This window comes from Aphelocoma coerulescens, chromosome 2, assembly GCF_041296385.1.
Source record: "Aphelocoma coerulescens isolate FSJ_1873_10779 chromosome 2, UR_Acoe_1.0, whole genome shotgun sequence".
NCBI lineage: Eukaryota > Metazoa > Chordata > Aves > Passeriformes > Corvidae > Aphelocoma > Aphelocoma coerulescens.
Genome location: NC_091015.1, coordinates 9443331 through 9466972, shown reverse-complemented (window position 1 = coordinate 9466972; position 23642 = coordinate 9443331). Strand labels below are relative to the sequence as shown.

Here is a 23642-nt window from a genome sequence, read left to right as displayed (position 1 = left end):
AAGATCTATTTTTTTCCTCTAAATGCAGAAAGGACAAGGTACAGATTTACATAGTGAGAAATAATAATATACATGACAGCATTTCTGTACTATGCTGCCTATTTAGTGCACCAATCCATACATGTGGAAGGGCAAGTGATATAAAGAAGGTAACTGAAGTACTGCTATATAATATCATTGAGGCTTCAGGGGCAGATCTTGGCTGTAAGTTTAGTACTGAAATTTTTCCTAATGAATGAAAACTCTATTCCGTGATGAATTATTCTGGCTAGAGTCGTATTTCAACATACAAATCAGTGTGTATGAAAAATGATTGAAAGAAGGGGTAATTCTGAGATGAGGAAGTGTTAGCACTATATGGTAACACTTACAGGAAATCTTTCCTTTACTTTGGAAACTTTTCATGTAAAAGATTGCACAGTCCTGCAGTTAACCACTGCAGAGATTTCTTTTGTCATCTTTATGACTGTTAATTTGGATTAAAGACTGGATTCTTCACCAGGGATGACTGTTCCATTGTATGAGGCTTTGTACATGCACATAATTAAAAAAGAAAGGAAAAATCCCCTTCTCTCAAGAGTTTGCAGTGTTACAAAAACATCAGGCACCTATTACATCCAAAAAACATAAAAGGTGGAGTAAAGGAAGAAGATCAAAGCTCAGTGCCTTTTATGCTGTCATACGTTTTTCTCACTTTCTCTCTTGGGAGGGTAGTATTATGTGCCACTTTAATACAATTCTTGACCACATTGATTTAGTGTTCTTTCATCATTAAACAAGCAAGTTGTTGATAAACCACCACATGTTCTGAGGGCTTCATAAAATACCTTCTTCAGGGTAGAACATTCTGGATATCCTGGTTGTGCTAGAAGAAGGGAAGTGGAGGGCACCTCTGGAAATGGGTGGACTGGACTGCCAGAAATTGCCATCAAGCAATACAGATAAGGTGACAGAGCTGTTCACCTGCAGGAGTGAAAGGAGAAGGCACTGTGTAGGAGGGGCAGTGCCTGGGAATGGCATGCAGATGTTTGGGAGGGTCAGGAAGGAGCAGCTGCATTCTGGTGGTGGGATAATGTTTTCTTGGAGAGTAGGAGTTAAAAACCCCCACTTCTCAGTAAGAGAATGGAGGAGTTTGGAACAGAAAAAGAGCAAGGGAGAAAGGGTATAAGAATGAAAACTTAAAAGATAGGGCCAGGGAATATCCAGTTTTTTTATCAAAGTGAATGCTAAAATTAAACTAAAGTAAGGAAAGCAGTTGGTTTTTTACAGGCAATTGATGAGTTTTGAGTAATGAGTGTATACTTACATTGCATGTGCACGTACTCACCTATGTAACACCAGGGTTTGGGAAACTGAGATGAACTCTGCTTAAAGCCTGTGATCAGCTTAAAGTACATTTTCCCCAGACATTCTTGCAATTTTATGTAATTCTAGACTTGCTAAGCACACATGTATGGCAGGCAGATGAGGATGTGTTGGATAGATCACAGCTTTAGCAGACTGAGCAAATTTATCTCTCACCTCTATTAGTGAGAAGCGTATCTCTCTCTCAAACAGATGATTTCTCCCATCAGTTTTCTGCAGGAAACCTTATTTGATTCTTGCTACCAGCGTGTCCTGATTGTCATTCATTATTGTTGGGCACCATCTTGGTTTTTTCAGTTAAAGCTATCCCAGTTGTGTGAGTTGAGCACTTGTAAAATGTAATTATTGGACCCTATTTATTAATCCTCCTATGGGAAACTAAACATGTGACTCTCTATTTAGAGTCATCCAAAGCTGGGGCTAAAGACTCAAGGAGGCACTGACCTGCCCAGGTGTTTCCTTGTTTCTTACCCTCACAGCAGTGATGAGTTGTACTCACCCTTCAAGGTCTCCTGACTTTACCTTGCAGCCAAATGTGAAAGAAACAGGTAAATGTGGGGTGAATGTTCATTTTGAACTATTAAAATGTTAAAGATTGTTGGCATATTTTGGTTAAGGGAACCAAAATAGTGGGTAAAATTTTAGTGGCTAAAATAGTGGCTAAAATTTTAGTGGCTAAAATTTTGTCATGGGGAGGGGTTGTTAAGGTCTACAAATGTGAGGAGATGTTAAGTGCTTACATGGAAGTTGTAGTAAGAGCGTATAAGGTAGGGAACCCTCAACAACACAAAGGATTTAGAATATTTTTACTTTGCCAGTTTCAGAAGAAATGTAGCTGTTCTTGCCTATTGTTTGGCTTTTTGTTTTGATGATTATAAGACAATTTTTGATAAACAGGGTCTATGACCTACTTTTAAATTTTAATTTAGAAAAATACAGGATTTATGGTATTCTTCGAAGAGATGTTTAGTTTAAGATCATCATGAGTTGGTTAACAGGGGGAAAGGACAGAGAAATAAACATAATATAAACTATTTGAATCATCAGTCAATGTCAATTTTTAAAAAATGTTTTCCTGATAAGTGAATTTTTACAGTTTTTTCCAGATGAAGTTCAAGTGATTTCATCTGCTGCCTTGACTGTCCTAACCTTCAGAGGCTCCTCTTACAAGTCAAAACAAACAATACGTTCCAGTGCAATTTAAACTTTGCTATTTTTTCCTTTAGGAAAGCAGAGCTGCTGTATGATGGAGAGCAAGAAATAGTTTTATTAGTGTCTCATGAGAAGAATAACTTGAAAAGAGTTTAAACTTTTAGGTCCTGTACTTTCAGCAGTAGTTTGTGATTATGTTGTGATGCCTGTCTGAGAAACAGCACTGGAGATACAGAGGGGGAGGAAAGGGAGGCAGGAGAATTTCCAAGGCCCTATGGAATCTCTTTTTGTGGCTATTTAATACTGCACCATGTAAATGCACCGTAGTATACATTATATACAATATATTCACCTGATTTGTCACTACTGAGAGGTAGGGACTGGGCAAGTGTTAATGAAGAGTTGAATTTCAATGCAAGTTACCAGTTTTAAATTCTACATTTAGCTAAGCAACGTATGTTGGACAATTCCATGGAGAATTTGTTATTTCAGGGCTTTTGTGTGAAGTGAGACTGGGACTTTGAGTTTGGTGTTTGAAAGTATTATGCCAACAGCTTATGTGTACTGGGAGATTATTTGTGGTAGGGAGATTTTATTTTTTTTTTTTTTTGGATGGAAAATGCAATGTAATTTTGTTCCCATAAGGCATGAACTGAATTAAATATATTTTGGAGATGATACCACTTCACTCTTCAGTGTTGACTTATTACCATTACCAATAGTAGGTAGATGATATTTAAAATGAAATATGATGCTTCCTAATGCTCCAGCAAATAGCAGGAGATAAATTAGTAGCTAAATTAGCATATTGACTGGTTCAGTGAAATATGCATAAAAATCAACTCCAGCAATAAATAACTTGAAACAAAATATTTTTCAAGGCAGTTTGGAGGTCCTTGTCTATTTTAGAGCAATCATACATGGATATAGTTTACTATGCATTGACTTTATTAATTTGCTCTCCAAGACATAGGTTTACAAGTCTAGTCGCATCAGATTCCTTGCTGCAGTGAGCATCAAATAAACAAGAGTTATTAAAAGAAACTAAAACATGATGATGCCAGTTTTCTTTTGTGCTTTTCCAGGAAAATATATTAGTCAATAAAGCAAAATCAGAGTTCTGTATAGAGGTAGCTTGGCTGTTGGTTTTTTTGTACTTAAGCAGGCTCATTTTGTTCATCTTGTATCTGTGTTTTTGTGCTTCTGAGAGTCTCATTATATTATCATAGGATGTCCTACCTCTGGCAGGTGGGTACAGACAGCAGGTGGCTGTAATCCCAGCTCCCAGGTGCTTCAAAATCAGTGGAGTCTTAAGTGAACCAGTCACTGTTTTGATGTGCCATTCCATTAGAAATATTCCTGGCTGAAACTTCTTATCTGACACCTTTTGGATCTACAGCACTTCAGGATGGGAAATAACTACAAAACCGCCTGTCTTCCCTCTGTCACAGGACAAGTTCTGCAGCACTTTGGACACAGATTTTCAGGATTCTGGGTTTAATTATTTTGTAATCTTGCAGGAAAACAAGGAAGAGAGATTTTTCCTAGCCATAAAACACTTTTTTAGAAGAGATAACTTCAGATTTCTGGAAACAGGAACACTGAAGTATACCTTTCCACATCTAGTTTATATTGGTGCTTAAAGTCTTTATTATTTTTTTTTTTCTGCAAGAATTCCTTTCTAAAGTGATCATTGTTATTCTTTTAATTAGATTATTCTTGTGCTGTGAACTCTGTGCAGATGTGTTTTGGTTAGTGCCTGTCATTGTTGTCTGATTTTTTATGAGTCAGTGTACAGTTCAGGCATCCTCCTGCTGGCTGGGTCAGTACCAGGGCTGCAATCAGGTATCTTCAGTGAGTTTCCAGACACTTTTTCAGGTCAAGTGGTTGTTACAGCAGACTTGTCTGGAGCAAAATCACTCACATCTCAAGAATATGTTACAAACCAGAGTTTGTGTACTGTGTAGGCACATGCCATTCTGCCATACTCTGTGTAAAGAAGCTTTCCTGTTCTGAAACTTCCCTTTCAAAAGGTACCAAATGCATATCCACAGTTTACTGGGGTATGGATAAAAGGATGAGAGAACTCTTTTATTGGTATGCATATTGTAAATTTGCTTAAGGTGTGTGAATATTGTAAATTTGCTTAAGGTTTTGGTATGTGGTCTTTGCAGGCAGGTGTGGGATGGATGTAAAAGACTCCTGGTTCTCCAACATGTCTTGAATTCACATAGCTGGGCTTGCCTAGCTCAGACCTAGCTAAATCCTGCTGAGACACAGCATATTTAGGCTTAATGATGTGCTAATACAGTTACCTGATGAAAAGCTTTGCAGAAATTCCCAAGTCACTCTAGCCCACCAAAACTTTTCTTTTAGCAGAGTTAGGAGCCAGGTAATTGGTGGTCAGAGGGTTTTGAGCCTTTCAGTTCTTTTTATAAGGACAGGTTACATAATCCACTGGACACTCTGGTAAATAGACGTGCTGTACTCTGTGCTTTCATGGAGATAGGCATGGCTGGGGAGAGAGGATTTGCTTATGTGTTTGGATCTGGTGTATTTCCTGGCTGATTTCTTGATGCAAGGTGTGGAAGAGTTCAAGAGTGTTCAATAACTCCATATATCCATTTATAAACAGGGTATTTCCCAGGAAAATTAAAAGGCTTAATTGTGAAAATGTGTTCTTAAGGGCAGTTTTTGTGTCCAAAATACAGCTTCATTCTTCAGATTTTCTCCAGTCCTAGCTCTTTATCTTTGTTAGAAAATAAAGAAACAACTGTTTGGGTTAACAAAGTGAGTGCCCTTAACGGTAGGAGGATTTTTCATGGTGCTTTTGAACTTGATCCTTGTCCCTGTGCCCCAGTGTGGAATGACCAGAGCAGAGGCACATCTTGCCCATTTCCGTGCTGCCTTGGCAAATATCAATGTGGGCTCATTTCGTTTGAGGACAAAGGCAGTAATCACTGTTGTCTCAGTGTCTGGTTGGGTGACACCAAGGGGACAGAACAGTTTGGTGACAGGGGAACAGTATCAAGTGAAAGAGCTGGGATTGCCAACCTGGATGAAGTTTCTAGGGTGAAGTATGGAGCTGGTGTAGCAGGGGCTCATCAAGCAGCAAGTTTGGGAACAAATTTCCTATTTTAAATGGAAAAAATCCGAGGATATTTTTCATAGACCTATATTGATTTGTCAGCTCTCTGTGAGGTATCGGGGTGTTGGTAGGGATGGCTTAATTTGTAAGCCTTTCTCCAAGGAGTTAGTGCTCCTGAAGTCTTAGGCATGGTCAGTGGTTGCATTTACTAAATCCAAACTTAATTTGTGCAATTTATAGGCTTCTCATTGCAGTACCAATATTGTTAGGATGCTGTTGGTTTCTTGGTGTATATTCTTGTAGGGTATATTGCAGCATTACTGTGCTGTGGTATAATAATATACTCAAAATTTAGAGAACATAAAGTCCCTTAAATTACTAAATGAGAGAGACAAGCATGGAAAAAACTGAACCCTCAGTAGAGGAATGAGGGAAGGAAAAACATCAAAGGTTATTCTGGACATAGCCAGTCAGTAAGATGTGCTGTCTGACAGGACCTGTTCTGGACTTTCTCTACTGCCCAGTTTGAACTCCCAAGGCCAACCAAATCTCTGACTCTTGCTGAGCATTTAAAGGTCTTCAATATGCACTAATTATCCACAGTTTGAAATCTGTATTAATTTTTACCTTTCTTTTGGGTTTTTAGGCTGCCTGTTTGAGGATGACCTTTGCAAGTCTTTTGAAGTCTGTGTAAATGGTGAGTCTTCAGTGTTTTCTTTGCTGATTGGTCTGTCCTCCACTCTGTGATTGCTATATGCTTGATTCAATAAACAAAATACATATGTGAGTGAAAAGAAGGAGAAAAGGAAAAGTACCAGGTATGACTATTCTGGTCAGCAGTTAGGGGAAATTTAATAGATTTATAAATAAATAAATATTCTTTCAACCCTGAGCAGAAACATCTTTTATATGAAATAGATTGTAATTTAATTAAACACACTGAAATATGCTAACATTTAGTTTGTCTTAATATGTGTGAAAATAACTGTTTTGTTACCTTCAGGTTGTTTTTCTTTTTAGAGGATGATGTTGAGTAATTATCAGTTTCCTCTTCTCAAAAGATTGTTATATATTATAATAAGAAAGAAGGTCTCAAAGGAACACTGCAGTTATTCATTATACTGCTTCCTTTTTCTGTGATTTTACTTAAATTATGCAGAAATAGCTTTCTTCTGCTGTCCTTCACAGTTTATTTTCAGTAAGTCAAAAAAGCCAACACGACATATGAATGGGGCTAATGGAATAGTAGGAAAGACGTTTTCTAATAATAGTTGAAGATTGTTAATGTGCAATATGAAATAATTTAATTCCTGATGAAGGACAAAGGATGTTTAGAGAGAGATCTTTGAAACAGTAACTGTTGTAAAATATGTGTATACGTGATGAAAGGAGGAAGGGAGTCATTTTAATAGTGTATTTTGACACGTGAATATATGGAAATATGTAGATCTGTAATTAGGGGGTTTAATTTTTTTTGATTAAGTATTGTATATGAAATTTTTGTTTATGAATTTGTATCATAAAGAAGGAGTTTTGTTTTCCATCAAACACAGAAACAGTAATATGGGTCTACTAATAAATTAAGATATTAATAAACTTTATCTAATGAACATTTATGAGTAAATGAGATTAAATTTCCAGTACTGTTTAACATCAGACAAATGTGAATTTGTAAGAATACTGTGTTGACAGTTCCCTTGATTGACACCAGCAAGGGTAGTGACAGATTTCTACAGTGGTGCATTTTGCTGACCATCAATATTTTTCAGTGCCTTGGCTGGAGCCTTCCCCAGTACAAGCAGATTTAATCAGGTTTAATCATAGGCCACTGTTACATGTGGAAGACAATGCATAATGGGGAATTAATGCAACAGATGATAGTAATGTCTGTACCTTAAGGTCTCTCTCTTGTGAAGACTTTGCTCTTCCTATAAATGTAACTTCCTAACTTCTTGCTCTACCTATTTTCTTAAATGAAGATGCAGTTTCTAAAATCTCCATGTGACGCTCATTAGCATGCAAAATTAAATTATGGAAGTTTTATTTTTGAATTTGAATGGACCTTTTCTGTAGATCTACTCATATTTTGGCAAAACTCACTTAAAGAAATGTCAGTAATGAATAAGCCAGTTGTTCAATAATATTTCCTAATGGCTGATCTTGTTTAAAAAAAAAACATTCTGTCAACATGTTTAGGGTAACTGCAAAGTATTTAATTCTTTTTTTTTTGCCCCAACTGGGCAAATGTTATTTAGAGTGTATTTTAAATGCTGTCCTTGATACAAGTGAAGAGACACCATTCTTGAGAAAATAAACAGGATCTTTGGAAGATCATACATTAAAGTACTAAAAAACTATCAGAATTTACTTTTTTTATATGTACCAGAAAGGAAGTGGGCCTCTTGCATCTGAGCAATCCTTTACATTTTTCCTGCCCAAACTGCTGCTGAAATATTTAATATATCCTGATATATTAAAATGTGAGCACTTTGCTGGGTTGAGAGCTCAGGAACTGAAGTTTGTGGAGGTCAGTGTGCTCAGAAGCAGAGCTTACTTTGTGTATTTCAAGGTCAATGAAAAGCTTTGCCTCCTTTCTTGTCACACGAGTAGGTATTTCTGAAGGACAGCGTGAAAGTGGGTGAGAAACAGCAGCTACTTTTCCGTAGCATCTTTGATGCACCTATGATCTGCAGAGCTGCTTTTGACTCCTGCAGGAAGGCTGATAATTTTGATCTTTTTCTCTGCCTCCAGCAGAGGCAACTGAACTGACCACATCTTCAGAAATAAAACTAGGTTTTGCCTGCTGAAGACATAAATCACAGTATTTGCTATCTCGCATCATGTCGTCAGCTGTAGACTTGAAGTGCATTTCATGCATCAGACTCGTAAAAGCATAACCAAAACACCAACAACGGAGCTATTTCTTAGCTTAAAAAAACCCCCCTACTCCTCTTTCCTTCTCATTTCTTCTGAAGAGAAATTTTGACTGAAAGATTTTGATAAATGTTCCTTTGCGTGAAGAAAAAATTGGTGTTGAAAGAATGTTTTCTTTATTGTTAAAAGCAATGTAACAGAGTTGTAAGATCTCATATAAGCACCATAACTAAGACAAGCCCTGCTTACATCTGTTTAGGTCACATGCCATTTTTGCAGGGCAAAGGACCTGCTGTAATAATGATTGTTGACTTTTCTGCCACTTTCCTTCATCATATAAAGGTCTCTTTTGGCTTCAGTGATGGGTTCGCACTTATGTTTGTTTAATAGCTCCAGCAGCATTCATGCAATATTAATTTATTTCCACAAACCTTTTATCAGTTTTCTGAGCTGCACTGACTCATCAAGTGGTTAAAAAGGAACATATTGTTTCATGTTTATTTTAATGGCATAAGATTAAGCCAGGCAAAAAGACTGAGTTAGTTTTCCTGGACTCTTCCTTTGCAAAGCCAGAACTTTGAGAGGTAAACTGACTTAGATGTCATTTATTTATCTTCTGGTACATCATTACTTCTTTGTTAGAGTTGGAGGAGCTGACATTTTTACCTATTTAAAATGCTTGAAGCTTGAAAGCCTGCAGCTAAAAAGACTTGATAGGAAAGGTAACTAGAGTCTGTGAGCTGCAGTAGGAAGTAACCTGGCATGCTATAAGCTTGGAAATGCTTGTCCCCCAATAAATGCTGAGAAGCTGTTACAGATGCAACAGGAAGCAAATAACATCTTAATTAAACAAGATATATAGAAGGAAAATAATGATATGAGGAATAGTATTTGCAGTGAGGGTATGTGTAGTGACATAGCAGGGGGTAAAGAGGGATATGGCTTCCACACGTTCACGTACATTTTGCTGTCTGGGTTAGAAGTTAAAGCAAAAGAATTTGCCCATGTGTGTATTTTTTCCATAACAGTTCTGCCTAGAATGTGTTTGTATGAAAAGGAAAGAAAAAAGCATCAAGAGGGAATTTTTAAAGGATCTCTGAGACAGAAATCCTTTGCTTACCCTTGAACAGTCCTTGTATTTATATACTAAATTTAGTACAGCTGGATAAGTGGGAATATGTCGTGTTTTGTTTTGCATTTTAAGTGATAGATAAAGCAGTTCATGTAAAACATCAGCTCGTATATCTTCCTTGTTGGAAGGTTTAAACAAACTGGCTCCTGAAAGCAGCAAAACAAAGACAAGTTCTTATTCTTTCTCATGAAATCATGCTACTGAATTCTAGCAGTGCCACTGGGAAAGACACTGTGTGGTACAGATAAAAGTGTTCATTTCAAAATAACCATCCCTTATTGGCCTCTTTCGTCCCTCTATTAAACTGTCTGAACCCCTCATTTAGAAGGGTGGCATTCTTTCCTTTAGCTTTAATCTCCAGATATTTTGCTTCAGAAAGCAGCTTTGTGCTGTGTTTTATGTGGGCAGGGATACCATGATATCTTTGCTCCTATCAACAGATCCTTTATAAATCAGGGCAGTTTTATTTATGAAAGATGTTGTGGCTGCAAGCCTCCTTCCTGCATGAAATCATAATGGGGTTCATGCAGACAAGATCAGATAGTAGAAAACAACTCTGTGAGGCCAACCAAGAAAAGTTAATTAAATGCAGAGTTGGCGCAGAGTGCATTGTTAAGTCAAGCCTCACTGACAAACACCAACCTTCTCCTCAGAAGACACGGTCTGATGTCTGCAGCAGTGTTTGAGGAAGCTGTGCTTCTAAAAAGCTGGGCAAACAGCCCTGCACAGCTGAATCAATATTGCTTTATGTATGCAAGCTGCACTTGTTAGGAGGGACTTAGGTTAGCACAATGTGTCAGAGGCACCCAGGCATTGCAGTACAAAGTCATGAACCTTTCCAAGTTTGGATCTCTGCAGGTAGTTCAGAATATTAACACATTTTCTTTTTCAGCTACAGAGCTCCTTGAACATTTGGAATGTAAGTGATTGCATGTGCTGGTGATGAGCCATAAACGGTAAACATGTGCTCCAGATGATAAGGGAGAGAAGTCAGGATCCCTGAAATGGTTTCTTGAACTTAATGTGTTATGCTTTGAGGTTTTCCAGACCATTGCCTGGTAGGATGGGGTTGCAGAGGGAGATGCACCTTGGCATTGTTTAGCTAACAGATGTCTGCAGCAACATCTGCATTTGCAAGGCACTGCTCTCCAAAAGCTATTGAATTTTTGTCAAATGACACTATAAATCTGGGCCTAAGCTTTCAGAGCCCTTTCAGTAAGCATCAGTGCTTGTTATAACTAAATTCAGACTTCTGAGGAGTAACATTAAGTGGTGCCTCTGCATGCACTTGCTTTATTGTTTGTAGAGAATTTCTGTGCTTTTCAAAGATGTGAGGATTCTTCAGAAATAACTGAAGTATTAGAACTTCACCTGATGTAATTTCTACCTGAATTCTGAAGTAAATGGGAGTGCATGGATGTTTGCATTAAAAACCTGGCCAATTATTTAAATATTGGGATTTACTTCCAGTGATTCTTCCATACCACTTCAAAGAAATAATGGTACTTTTCTGTCGGACACTTAATTTTTTAAAATATGCTTTGAATAAGTAACGTCAGAAGAAGTCGCAATCTTGTGTGGTATTCAATGAGTAAAGCTTAAAATCTGCCATTGTATAATGGTATTCTGAAAATCCACGTCTTTAGAAGTATTTACACACTTCATTCAACTGAAATCAAGGGTGAGTTAACACCTAAATATTCCTGAGAATCTGTGGTTATGAGGATGGTGTCTTATTAGGAATATTTTACATTTCTTAAGGAAATACACACACCGTTTGAAACAAGTCTGTGGAAATAAACACCAAGATTGAAATTGGCTCATTTTTTTTTGCTTCCCACACTTGTTCTTCGTTAGGCTATATGGCAGTTATGTAATAGGAGCAAGTACATAAATGAAGTTTGTTTGGGAGGAAGACTCCAATTTCCCATCAGTCTCTTTACTTCTTTGTTAGCTCTCACTTCCCCTGAGCTATTTGAGGTATTGCAGGTGAAATATTAACATTTTAAAGTCTTAACAGAAGGTTAAAATGTCAGTGCAGTGATGACTTCATCTCCTTTACTGTGAAACAGTGTGGTGGGGGTTTTTTTCCTCATTGAAAAAAGGCCCATCCATCTTCCAAACTTATGTATTTGTGTCTTGTCTTTGTCTCAATGTGGCTTTAAAATAGCTGCCTGTGTGATGGTGGGATAGAAACACTCAGCACAACTGGCATTAGAAATTGAACAGCAAAGTTACAGTGAAGTTACACTCCTCTTAAAAGATGTTTAGCATGATAATGCAACTGTGGTTATCCACTGTTCCAGCTGCCAATAAAAAACTTTTTTGTGGGGGGTTCTTTTTGTGGAGAATCTCAAGGTGCAGCTCCTGCAGGGCAGAAAAGCATCACTCAGACTTCACTGGCAGTGTGCTGTTCAGCACCAGGTATGAGAGGCAGCCATAAATCTCCCATTAGCCATAGATAATCCTTTATAGTCCCATGTCCTGTGCTAGTAAATAAGTCTTGGAGCTGCTGAGTGCTGCACAGTGTTATTTCATGTGGACAGACCTCCTTTTGCTCAGAGCTCAGGCAAGAACTCTGCTGTGTTGTCACAAGGAAGCTTTAGTTCTATCTTAATGTAACTTGTGGTAGTGTATTTTCTTGCTCCAAATATGAAAGCATTGGCTTTCACAGAACCATTGTAAGAAAATTGTTTAACCAGTGTGGGTTTGAGTGATTTTGGGGGCATTTTGATGTTCAATTCAAGAAGCTTGATTACAAGATTTCACCTCTCCACCAGCAGACTGGGGGAATGTGGGGGGTGTGTGTGGGAAGGTATGACATCACCAGAGAATAACCATAGTTATTTGGTATCTCTATTCAAATTATGCATTTGTGGTGATAAGGTGGATGAGTCTCTAAAATACAATGTAATGATCTGATATTAAGTAGGATTAAAATTCTGAAATTTTTGGAGCTGCCTTTTCTTTTCTTTAGATACAGTATTTCTCCCTGAAATATTTGAGATGATATGAAATCTTCAGCCTTACGAGATGTATTTATTAAAAAAATCAAACCAAATCTTACTTTTCTGCTGTTTTTTTGGAACGTGTAATAGGCTTTATATATACAGTTTAGGGTAACTGAACATGTATGTTATGCTAGCATGCTAAATGTTTCATGAAAATATATTTGTGTATTAGAGATACTGTTTTTATCATATATGTTATCAGTGTGTGGTGGACTTCTTTGTTTACTGTTTTTGGGTAAGCAGCACTTTTATTGGGCATGTTCAGAGATGTTCCCTATTTCACTATTGTATTACATTTAAAAAAAACCCCATAATTTTAACATTTGAGAAGCCATGGAAAAGTACAGCCTGTTTGATAAAGGCATTAGGGATTCTCAGTAGGGTTTGAGCCTGATGAATGATGAAACATGAGAGCCTGAAAAGGACAGTGTGGTCTGGAGAGAAGAAGAGAACACCAAGGGATAATGTTCTGGCAATGAGGTGGAAAGCAAATGAATCCTGGTTTGGAGTGACACTGCAGCAGTGTGCCTCTGCTCTAAATCCATCATAGTTTGTCCTCTTCTTGTGTCAAGGGACATTCATGAGCATGGTTTACTTCATGATTAAGATTTTTGAGTTACAGCTTTTGAAAAAATAGAATAATAGGCAGTTTTTTTTCTTTAACTGTTCACCTTTACTAAGAAAAAAACCAAAACACCAATTAAAAAAAAAAGCATAAAAAATTTTATGAACAAAAAGTAGTAATAAAAATTGTCAGAAGAGAGGAGATGTGAAATTGGTGAGTTGGCAGTGACAGCTACACAGCTGTATTGTGATTATTGAGCGGCTCCAGATTTGAATGAGATTGTCCTTTTTTCCTGGGCTTAAAGGGTATCTTTTCTGCTTAGCATTTAGATTGTTTAAAAATGTGTAATTCCAAAAATGAAGCGCTTAACAACTACTTGCTTATTTTGGGCTTCATCTATTCTCTGTCAGAAAGGAAACTGGGGTTTGCCTTTGTCCCCCTGAATATCAGTGACTATTGTCTCAGTGTAGCAGTAGTTAGTTGGTCAATCAGATTTATTACTGAGATCCTGTGATAATTAACTGAGGCATCGATGGGAATGTCTAAAAGAAGACAGACTAGAAAACTTTAAACCCTGCCTGGGAAAACTGTGCTTTTTAAAATATTCATGCTGCTTGTGTCTTTCTTTTTGGAAACTTCAGTAATCCTGTCTTAATAGTACATAAGCTTAAGATATGAGGTCATGAATCAAATATATTTTCAAAATGTACCAATTTTGCAAGGACTTTAATGAATGACTTGACTATTCACTCTCTGCATTTTCTTGAGTGTGTAGGAGGCAAAGCTGTAGATTTCTTAAACATATTCTGAATAACATTCTTTTGGATGATTCTGTACAGCTACAAGTTTTCTGGGCAGAAGATGCCATGTATTTTTTTCCTGTTTTTCTGTCTTTTTTTTCTTCAAATGTTCTTTTAAAATCCTTCTGCCTGTTTGCTGCCCAAACTGCATCCCCTGACTGCTATTGCATAACAATAATCATTTAGTGAACACCATTTTGTTTCTGACTTCATAGTGTTTGACAAGCACTAATAGTCATTTTACTCTCAATCTACCTTTAGACAGTAAACATAATAGGAAAAAAAAGATTTATGGTTTTCAGGGGGAGGATGTTGTGGTCCTGGCTAAGTAGCTTCTCAGAGAATAATAGGAGAAATGAGTAGAAAACCTTACAACATGGATCACCTGAAAGTGTATCTACTGCAGCAGAGCAAAAGTGGATGAAATAGGGATTTGTTTTGTCTCAAGATAGCTTGGGTGTGAAAAATATATACAGTAATTATTGACATTCATTGTGTCAAGTAAGAAGCCAAGGAGGAGGGTATTACTTTATAATGTTCTAAAGGAGATGCAAGCTTATATGAACATGAAAAACATAAATATATAATATATAAAAGTACTTTTTAATTACCACTGTTGTTTCGAATAGATGTACTAAAGAGATTCAACACTTGCTTTTCTTAAAAAAAAAATTTCAAATAAAGAATGTAGAAGTTTTTTCCTAAGTTGTGTACCTGCTACTCAGAGTCCTTGATTTGGATTGATTTTGACGTCCATCCAAAGTGAACTAGAAAAGATAAACCTCTCTTTCTTCTAGTGCTTAGAACAAATGCTTTGTAGTAGAACTGTGAGAGGCTTTTATTGTTTTATGTCCTCATTTAATAAACAAGAACAATCTGAAAGTGAACTAATTATAGTGCTGTTGATTAACAGGTAAGACCTGTTAATGAAAAGTCATCCTGCATTATATGCCATTCTAAGCCTTTAATTTAAAAAGAGTTTCCTTTCATTCCCTCCAACCTCCATGGCAACAGCAACAAAAGTTGCTTTAGAGGTAGACAGAACAATAAATATATTTTATGGTCCCAAACTATTTACTGTAATTTGGTCTTTACTGAAATAGGTTTGGCTGCTGCTCTGCATAAGTTGAGTAAGTTGGTAGCTTTTGCTGCTGTTGTCAGCATGTTCCTCTAGTGCCCTGTGGTAGGATCAGTGTGATTTAAGGCTGATAACTGCAGTGGATGTTGAGACGAGTAAGGGATTACAACATTTAATGTTTGGACTCTTAACTCTGCAAGGAGCAGCATCTGTCAAATGGAAAATGCTGTTGTTTGTAATGTAATGCAGTAAGCATTTGTGTTAGTAATGAATTTGCAATATTATGATAAGGTTGAAAATGTGCACCTAATTTATTCTATTTAATGTTAACACTTTTAAGATTGTATTTAGTCTTTCAACTGCATTATCTCATTTGAGTCTTCCAGAGATTAGATTGTATCATCATAGTTTTTTTTCCTGGAAGTAAAAAGACAGGTATGATTGTGACCAGCTGCATACTGTGTGATTTTTCAATGGCAAAAACATCTATTTTTGTCTCTCTCTATCTGTTATTGAGGTGCAACTGCTGATTCCTCTATCATAAACTCTATAGTAGATAAGAAAGAGGTGCATTGCCCAACCAGAAGCTATAATGTGCTGGTGGGGAAAAATAACTTGAGGGGAGTTGAAAACTACTGAGACCTTTGTTCAGATTTTTTTCTTTGCCCTGAAGTCCTCTCTCTTTACTCCACATTATGCTGCTGTATCTCTGTTTCTGTTTGGTTTAGATAGAAAAGGTATTAGGGGACAATTTGATGAATGGACTTTTGGATGGCAAGACTGCTAATAATTTCATAGTTTATTGAACACTTATAGAAAGCTATCTGCAATACCCAGTCACAGTGGAAGCAGTTTAAATGGCTTGTGGATTTCCAAAATTAAATCAGTTTGTTTTCTTTGGAGGAGGAGTAGCTTTCAAGGTGGTAGTGTTTTGTTTTCAAATTTTAATTAATTTTCTAGCTTTAAGTAGTAAACTTGACTGCTTCTTGTTTACTGTGACTTAAAAAAACCCCAAACCTTTCCAAATTATAACTTTCCTGGTAGTCTTCTGATTTAACCTTTCTTTCTAGGATGTTGTTTCACTTCCAAGTTAGAGATGTGTAGATTTACTCGATTTCTACAATAATTAAGACTTCCTACTTTTCTGTCAGCCTGCCTTCATATTAGTGGAATTTTGGTGATGGCTTATGCTGAGTAATTTAGTGGAACAAACTGTTCTTTCACTGACAGTAGCTGTTAGAAAAGTTTCCTCTCAATTTTTACCTGTAATTTTGATTGATGTCTTTGATGAATGATTGCTTTTGAAATATTTGACTTTTAAGTCAAAGAAAGAATTTTCTTTCACTTATTTTTTTCTTACTTAAAATTTTCTGTGAAAAATAGTTGGACAAAAATGGATCAATATACAGTTAAGAAATACTGGTCCTGTTCCATGTCTCAAATTATTTTTAATTAATTTCAATTTTGTTATGGTAAATCTAACTTCAGATGTCAAACTTCCATGCAGTGTTTTTGTTACAAATGTTTGAAGTTCAGTCTAATACTAAGATTTCTCTTCTCCATTGTCTTTGTGCTCCTTCAGTTAAGAGCTCCCCCACCAAACACCTGAGCCAGAAATTATTATAACTGAAGAAATGGAGAGCTCTGAGAGAAGTTTGGGCAGAAAAGGATCCCTCTTTCAGCGCTGTTTTTCTCAGTGGTAAAGGGTTGATGGATGTGCCTAATGTTGCAGTACAAATTATAAATCCATGTTCACTAAAAAGGCAATCAGGTAGTTAGTGCCCCTTTCGTGTCTCTGGATCCACTGCACTCACAATTAGAAGTCAGGCATTCTTGCTGGGCTTTATTTCAAATATCTCAAGAGATTTATAGTAGCCCCAAAATGTTGGTTGTTCCCCTCCCAGGAATAAGGTCATTGATTAAAATTACTTTGTTATTCCATGAAATATTGCCCTTCACATATGATGCCAAAAAAGATTTACTTGTTTCAGTGTATTTTGTTGGCATGGTAATTGAAAATAAGTTATGACTGGCATAGAGGTTAATGGCATATTTTAGAAGGCAAGAAAGCTGGAACTTCAAAAATGCTATTTCATCTCAAAAATCTGTGGAAAGAATTGGTCTACCTGAACGAATCCTTTTTCTATTCCCAGGCATCTCTTGACCAACACATTAACTAATTCTTGAATTCTGAAGATGCCATAGTATGTTGGTTTAGAGTTAAATTTCTTCATAGTAGCTGGTATGGGGCTGTTTTGGATTTGTGGTGGAATCAGTGTTGGTCATTTAGGGTTGTTCTCACTGCTGGTGAGCAGGGCTTGCACAGTATGAAGGCCTCTTCTGTTCCTTGTACAACCCCTCAGCGAGGAGTCTGGGGAGCAATAGACTCTGAGAGACCTCTGGAGTCTGGCAGGGCTGACCCCAGCTGGCCAGAGGCATGTCCCACACCCCACGATGTCATAACCTGGGAGCTGCTGCTCAGGGACTGGCTGGACATCAGTTGGTTAGTTGAGAGACTGTTTCCATCTGCATAATTTGTCTTTCTTGGGTTTAGGTCCTTTGGTTTTGTTCTTTTTCTTTTCATTACAATTTATTATTATTTTTTTTTTAGTTATTAAAATGTCTTATCTCAAATCGGGAGTATTCTTGCTTTTATCCTTCTGATTCTCTTCCCCCCCCATCTTGCTGGGAGGAGGCAGTGAAAAGCAGCTGTGTGGTGCTTAGATGCTGGCTGGGGTAAAACATGACATGGTTTCACAGGGCTGCAGTGGCTTGTGAAGTTGATGTTGTGGTTCCTACCTGCTTTGCTTAGACACGATTCTCACAAATGATGCAGGTCAGCTGGCTCAAATAATACCTTATGATTTCTCCCCAGTAATGGAGTGAATGACTTCATTAGTTCATCACAACTGAAGGAAACGACAGTTCAAAATTCTAGGGCTAAGGGTTTTGTCATGCATTTCATTCATGTGCAGTAGTACAGGAATAAATATTTCCCTTTTTTAAACCGGAATGTGTCCATAGTAGATGTAAACGGGAAATGGGCATTTGTTAATTAAGCTGCAGTAATTGCAAATTTCAGTGCCACTGCAAGCTGCCTTCTTAGGAACCATGACAATGACATTAAGCATTTGCTAAACAAAATCTGCTCCTGTATGTCATGCAGGTCACATCCTGTTTGCTATTTAAAAGTTGTTGGCACAGGTAGAAGATATTTTGTTAAAAACAGTGAATAAACAGAGTTTTCTTCATCTGAAATTGGCTGTTTTCAGAAGTATAGTTTTTAGATGGAAAAACAAGTGGAGGGATAAATAGTTTTATTCTCACCTTTTCTTGCCTCTTTTTTCTTTTTTTTTTTTTTTTTTAAATCTAACCCTGACTCTTCAAGCAGAGAAATGCTTTCTAATCACACTAAAATAAAATCTCTTCCATGGCCACAAAGAAAGCTTACAAGGAGCCATTTATAGAGGTCTCCTGCAGGACATTGGGGACTATGGTTTTGTGTCTCTGTCTCACAGAGGTGGAAATGTTAGTTCTTGCTCCTAGAACAGTGATCTGGAATAATCTCTGCTCTCCCCATGGCATCTGGTCATCTTGCAGGGGCATGGGGAGGAATTGTGCAGCCAGGAAAAGAGCAAAAGAGTGTTTAATCAAAGTGAATTAATCTTTAAATAAACTTAAATTAACTTTAATCAAAGTTTATGCAACAGTATATCAATACACACACTACAGAGAAAGCTTTTGGATTAAAAAAAAATATTCTGTATGTAATACCAAATCCCCATAGGTTGAAAATTGTACTCAAGTAATTGGCTATGAAATACCTAGTTTTCAAAGTTCTGTTAAACTTAGTCTCATCCTAAATTCATGTGCCCTAGACTGTTCTTTACGTTGTCTGCACTATGCAGGAATCACTCTGCGGTCTGTGAGCCCCAAGCTGACTCTTGTGCTGGAAAAAATTGCATGTTACAGCTATATAATCAATGACATAGTCTAAAATCACCCCATTAAAGGAGAAAAAAAGTGCAAACAATGTGAGAAACTCATATATCTGTATAGATAGACGATTATGATGATATGTGAGGTTTTCTTGGTGGAAAATACAAATTAATGCAGGTAATTTATTTTAAAAAGCATTATCCTTTGCTAGACAAGGAGATTTTGTAAGCAGTCTAACATACTTGCAGAGGAGCAGAGCCATATGTCACTGCAGAAGGTTTGTCCTTTGGCTTCAGTAAAATGAGAATGTGAAAGATTTTATTGCTTTGGGTGTTAATACAGGTCATAATCAAGATGAAACCGAATTATCTACAGTATCAGTGTGTGAGATACTGCATTTCAAGCGGCAGCAATTTTATGGGGGAACAGACTGATTTATTTTTACTTGTTTACTGCCTGTGCCTGTGAGCCGTGCTGTCTGCGCGGCTGGGTCTGTGCTCTGCACAGGTCCAAGCTTTGTGTGCCCAGAGCCAACTCTCCCCCATCTTACACTGCTGCACTTGAAGTAACTCTGAAAATGTTCATTAGTGGCCATTTTTATGGAAGGTGAAAGAGAATCTGAGTGAGGCTTTAACACCTCATACTTTAATTTTTTGCTGTTGATAATATCCGAATCAACTTCAACTGAGGAATGCAGGTCTTTCTCTCAAGGCTGAGAAGAGGATGATGAGATGTTCTGACTTCAGTTGTCCTTGCAGCAGATTTGGCACTGGGGACAGGGGCAGCAGAAGTTGTGGTTTGCTCTTCTTTCACCTGGGCCACAGTGAGCTCTGTTCTCCAGAGCTCCTCAGCTCAGCATTGTTTTCCATTTGACCATGCTGCCCTTGCCTTACCAGAGCAGAGTCTGACTGTGACCTGACACCTTTTCTCCTTGCCAGAGCCTGGGATCCTCTCTGTGAGCAGCACTTGCTCCTTGAGGGAAGAGAAGCTGATTTATTTTGCAAATCAAGTGTGGGGATGCTGAAAAGATCCAGAATGGGGGAAAAGAGGTTTTTTTAGGACTGTGGAGGGAGCTTGGAGGCATGCACAGGATGGAGGAAGAGGTGAGAGAATCCCAAAGGTAATAAAAGGCTGGGGAAACCTTGGCTTCCTCCAAGCCTCCTTCCCATGCACATCCTCACCTTTCCTTGGATGTCACCAAAAGTGAAATTTAGTTTTGCCTCCACAGCTGAGGAACTCTGAAGCACTGAAAGGAGCTTTAAAGTTGGGTGAGGAGAAGACATGAAAAGGACACCTATTGGGGGGGGGGGGGGGTGAAACTAGTGTAAGTAACTTTTATTTTTGCTTCATCTAGACTAGCATAAAGAAGTCTGTTGGGCTCTCAGATTAATTTACCTGCTGTTTGCTGCAGCAGCCAGGTGGGTCAAAAGCACAGGAATTGTTTGACCTACCAGATCTCTACAGGTAAACTTTGGACACTGTTTTCACTGACACTCCCTTATACATCTGCTTCCATCCCCAAATCTGGGGGGTTAATCATTATTAATTTGGGTTTACCCAAACGAAGATTAATTTCAGATATTCGTTCTTTAAGTTCAAAGGAATCCTCCACACATCTTGCTGTATTAGGTCTTGACTTCTGAGTCAAGTGTCAGGGTATATGAGTAGCTTAGGCACTTCTAAAAGCTTATATGGACCTGAAGGATATATAATGTTTGGTACAACTCTACCTCACCAGCAATTTTCAAGAAAAAACAGTAAAAAAATAGTACCTAATGAGGGTTGTTGTATATATTCAGAAATAAGATGTACATACTCTTTTCTGTAAATAGCCTTCAAATCTTATTTATGTTTAAATCAATCCATAATTTATTATCGTTTTAAAATGTGCCAAGTATTTTATTTTCATATTTTTACAATAATGTTTACTTTTAAAACAGGAAACTTGTATTTTATGGGGGGAAAGTACAAAGCATATGGGAAAAATAATTTATAGAGTTGGTCCCTAATTTTATTCCATGAGCTACTGTTTGCTCATTTGGATCAAGGGTGCTTGTGTAAGGAAGTCTTGGGAGAAGTGAATGAGCTTCAGTGCCAGAGGACTGGATGATAATCCAAGATAGACCCATAATGAGAAGGAAGTTTCTTTTCCTGAATCTTTCATATCCTTTTGAAGTCTTATTCTGAGAGAATAAGAAATATGAAAAACCAGCAAATTAAAATTTTGTCTAAAGTGAGAGTTTATGCAAGAACATGTCAGAAAAGGCTGTAACATCCAGCACTTGTATGGACATCCCTGTTGTCCTGTAGGTGTTGTGGGAGGTCAGTTTGGTTTTTTGCTTGTTTGTTTTTCCTAGTCAGTCAACAAAGGAAAAATTATGTGATGGGCTGATGTGATTGTATTTTAATAACTTTGACCTGATTTGTGGGCAGTTGAGAGTCCTTCACCAGCGATGGGTAAAGGCAGCAGCAGGCACAGCGGGTCCATTTTCTGTCTGCCTCTGTCAATCACTGCTCCTGTTCAGACAGGTTTAGTCTGTTCTCATTGTCTTGCCCTAACCAGGAGTGGTTCAACAGCAACTGGATGAGTTAGGTAATCTCTCAATCCCATCAGTGTCTCTTTGCCTGATGCCCTTGTTGGGTTGCTATGCTAGGCTGAAGGGTGCCAGCAGGGTACAGCTGGTAGCAGGAGAAGCTCGAGCGACAGCCCCACAATGTCAGGGTCATGACAAAAACTACTGCAAAGAAAAGCAGAACTGGAGCGACATAAGGTGTGATTCTGCAGAAAAAAAACATTACTTAAGGAGCAATGTATTCTGTCAGGGGTTGGTGCCAATGTGGCGTGGTGGATGGGTGCCATAAAGGCAGCTCCATTGATATTATGGGAAATTCTAGATGAATGGATACAGCCAGATGCCAAGATCTGCTCCAGAACTACCTAATGGCCTTCTTGGCATGTCTGTCATTATTTCAGTGGCAGACAATGTGGAACTGGTAAGAAAGAAAGTTGCAGAGGAGAATTCACTAACAGGTTTTAGACTCTTTGAAATACTTGCGTTCTCTAAGGTGAGCTTGAGTAACAATAATATGGCTTCAAAAGTATCTTTTAGTACTGAATTTCTAATACTTGATATATGTTCTCTTTTTGTTCCTGTGACATAATAGTATTATCAGATGTAGTGGCATTATGTGCGATAGAAAGGAAATCAAAAGAAATTTCCTTGCTTAAGATTAGCCTGAGAGAGCTGGAAATTCTGGTTAATTTGTCATATATTCAGCCATGTACCTTTCCTGTTAAAATTAGTTGTCAGAGAATGGCAGAGAATCAGTGAAATTGGTGTGCAATAGCAAGGAATAACAACATAATGGAATATGGAAATCCGATGGATTCAGATGTGGTTTTGATAATAGACAGTAGAAGGAGCACAGAGTTTCATAGCTGCAGAATATTCAGAGAATTTGACAGAGCTGGCAGATAAGAAAGAGAAGAAAGAACAAAATCACCAAGACTTAGAAAGGCAATTCAAGATGGCAAAGTTTTACAGTATTTGTGTGGACACTTGCAACTTTGCAAATCTTTGCTGTTTAGAATGATTGAGCATCAGCTGCAAGGGGCAGCAGTGACTGATACTTTATTGTTTGTTCAAAAGTATTTGGGTTCCCTTTGTAAGGTGTAAGGTCACTGGTACCTCAGGAAAAATGTATATGTTTTCTAATGTCTTAGAAATAACTAGTTGAAATGCAATTTTTTGTGTGTGTGTGTGTTACACTGCCAGTCTTACAATAATGTTTATGTGTACCTGTAAGCAAAATAAACATGGACAAATGTGATGAGCAAAAAGTCTAGAAGAAAGTTGGTATTGAGGTGTGCTCTGACTACCCAAAAGAGAAGTTACTGTTATGTTTGTGTTATCCACATCTGTGATATAATTACTACTGGTTTTGAAAACTCTTATGCTTAAAAGAAGTTGTTACCTGAGCAAGATACTGTGGTTTTGGGCATGGCCTCAGCAGTACAATTCTCTCAAGTCCACCTTATTTGCGCTGTTGTGGCCAGGATGCCCTTCTAAATCCTGAGCTTTGTTTCAGACTCCTGGCTGCTCTCTCCAACCTCCAGATGGTCCTTCCTCATCGTCCCTGGCATCTTCATGAACAAGAGAAGGCAGCCTGGCTGTTCTCATGATTCTCTGCCTTTTGTTTTTTCCCCTTCTCTGGTCAGAAATACTGCTAATGTGACAGCAGCACTTGCTTTTTTCTGTTCCCTGACTGTCGTGACTGGATTGTCCATCTCAGTGTGCATGACTGGTGCTGGCAGGCAGAATCTGGGGTCACCTTTTTCTTGTGTCCTATAAGGATCATGTCCTGTGTGGGCTGTGCAGTCCAGTGGGCATTAGGATGCAGAGGATTGCCTGCAGGGCTTGATACACCACATGAAAATCTTTCTGGCCACTGGTGTGTGCCTCTTGCTTTCATCTCAGGAATACCTTGGCTCCAGCTGAAGAAATCTCCTTGGTGCATTCAGGATCATCTGCGTATATGCCAGAAACTGAGTCCCCCTCTGCCACTCTGTTGTAGTCACTAGGTTTAGTTTAGCAAGCTACAGCTTTCCTGAGAGCTCAGCAGAGCTGCTCAGGGCAG

At 37.9% G+C, this 23642-nt stretch overlaps 1 protein-coding gene across 3 annotated transcripts in view; it reads left to right on the top strand.

Moving 5' to 3' along the window:
• Positions 1–23642, top strand: part of PTPRN2 (protein tyrosine phosphatase receptor type N2) — a 658488-nt gene that overhangs the window by 63994 nt on the left and 570852 nt on the right. For 2 of the 3 annotated variants that reach the window (XM_069006416.1, XM_069006415.1), the window contains exon 2: positions 6252–6302. In XM_069006416.1, the coding sequence (XP_068862517.1) occupies positions 6252–6302 (51 nt within the window). Of the gene's footprint in view, positions 1–1774; positions 1914–6251; positions 6303–23642 lie in introns of those variants that run through there. The other variant, XM_069006418.1, reaches the window with a different exon arrangement.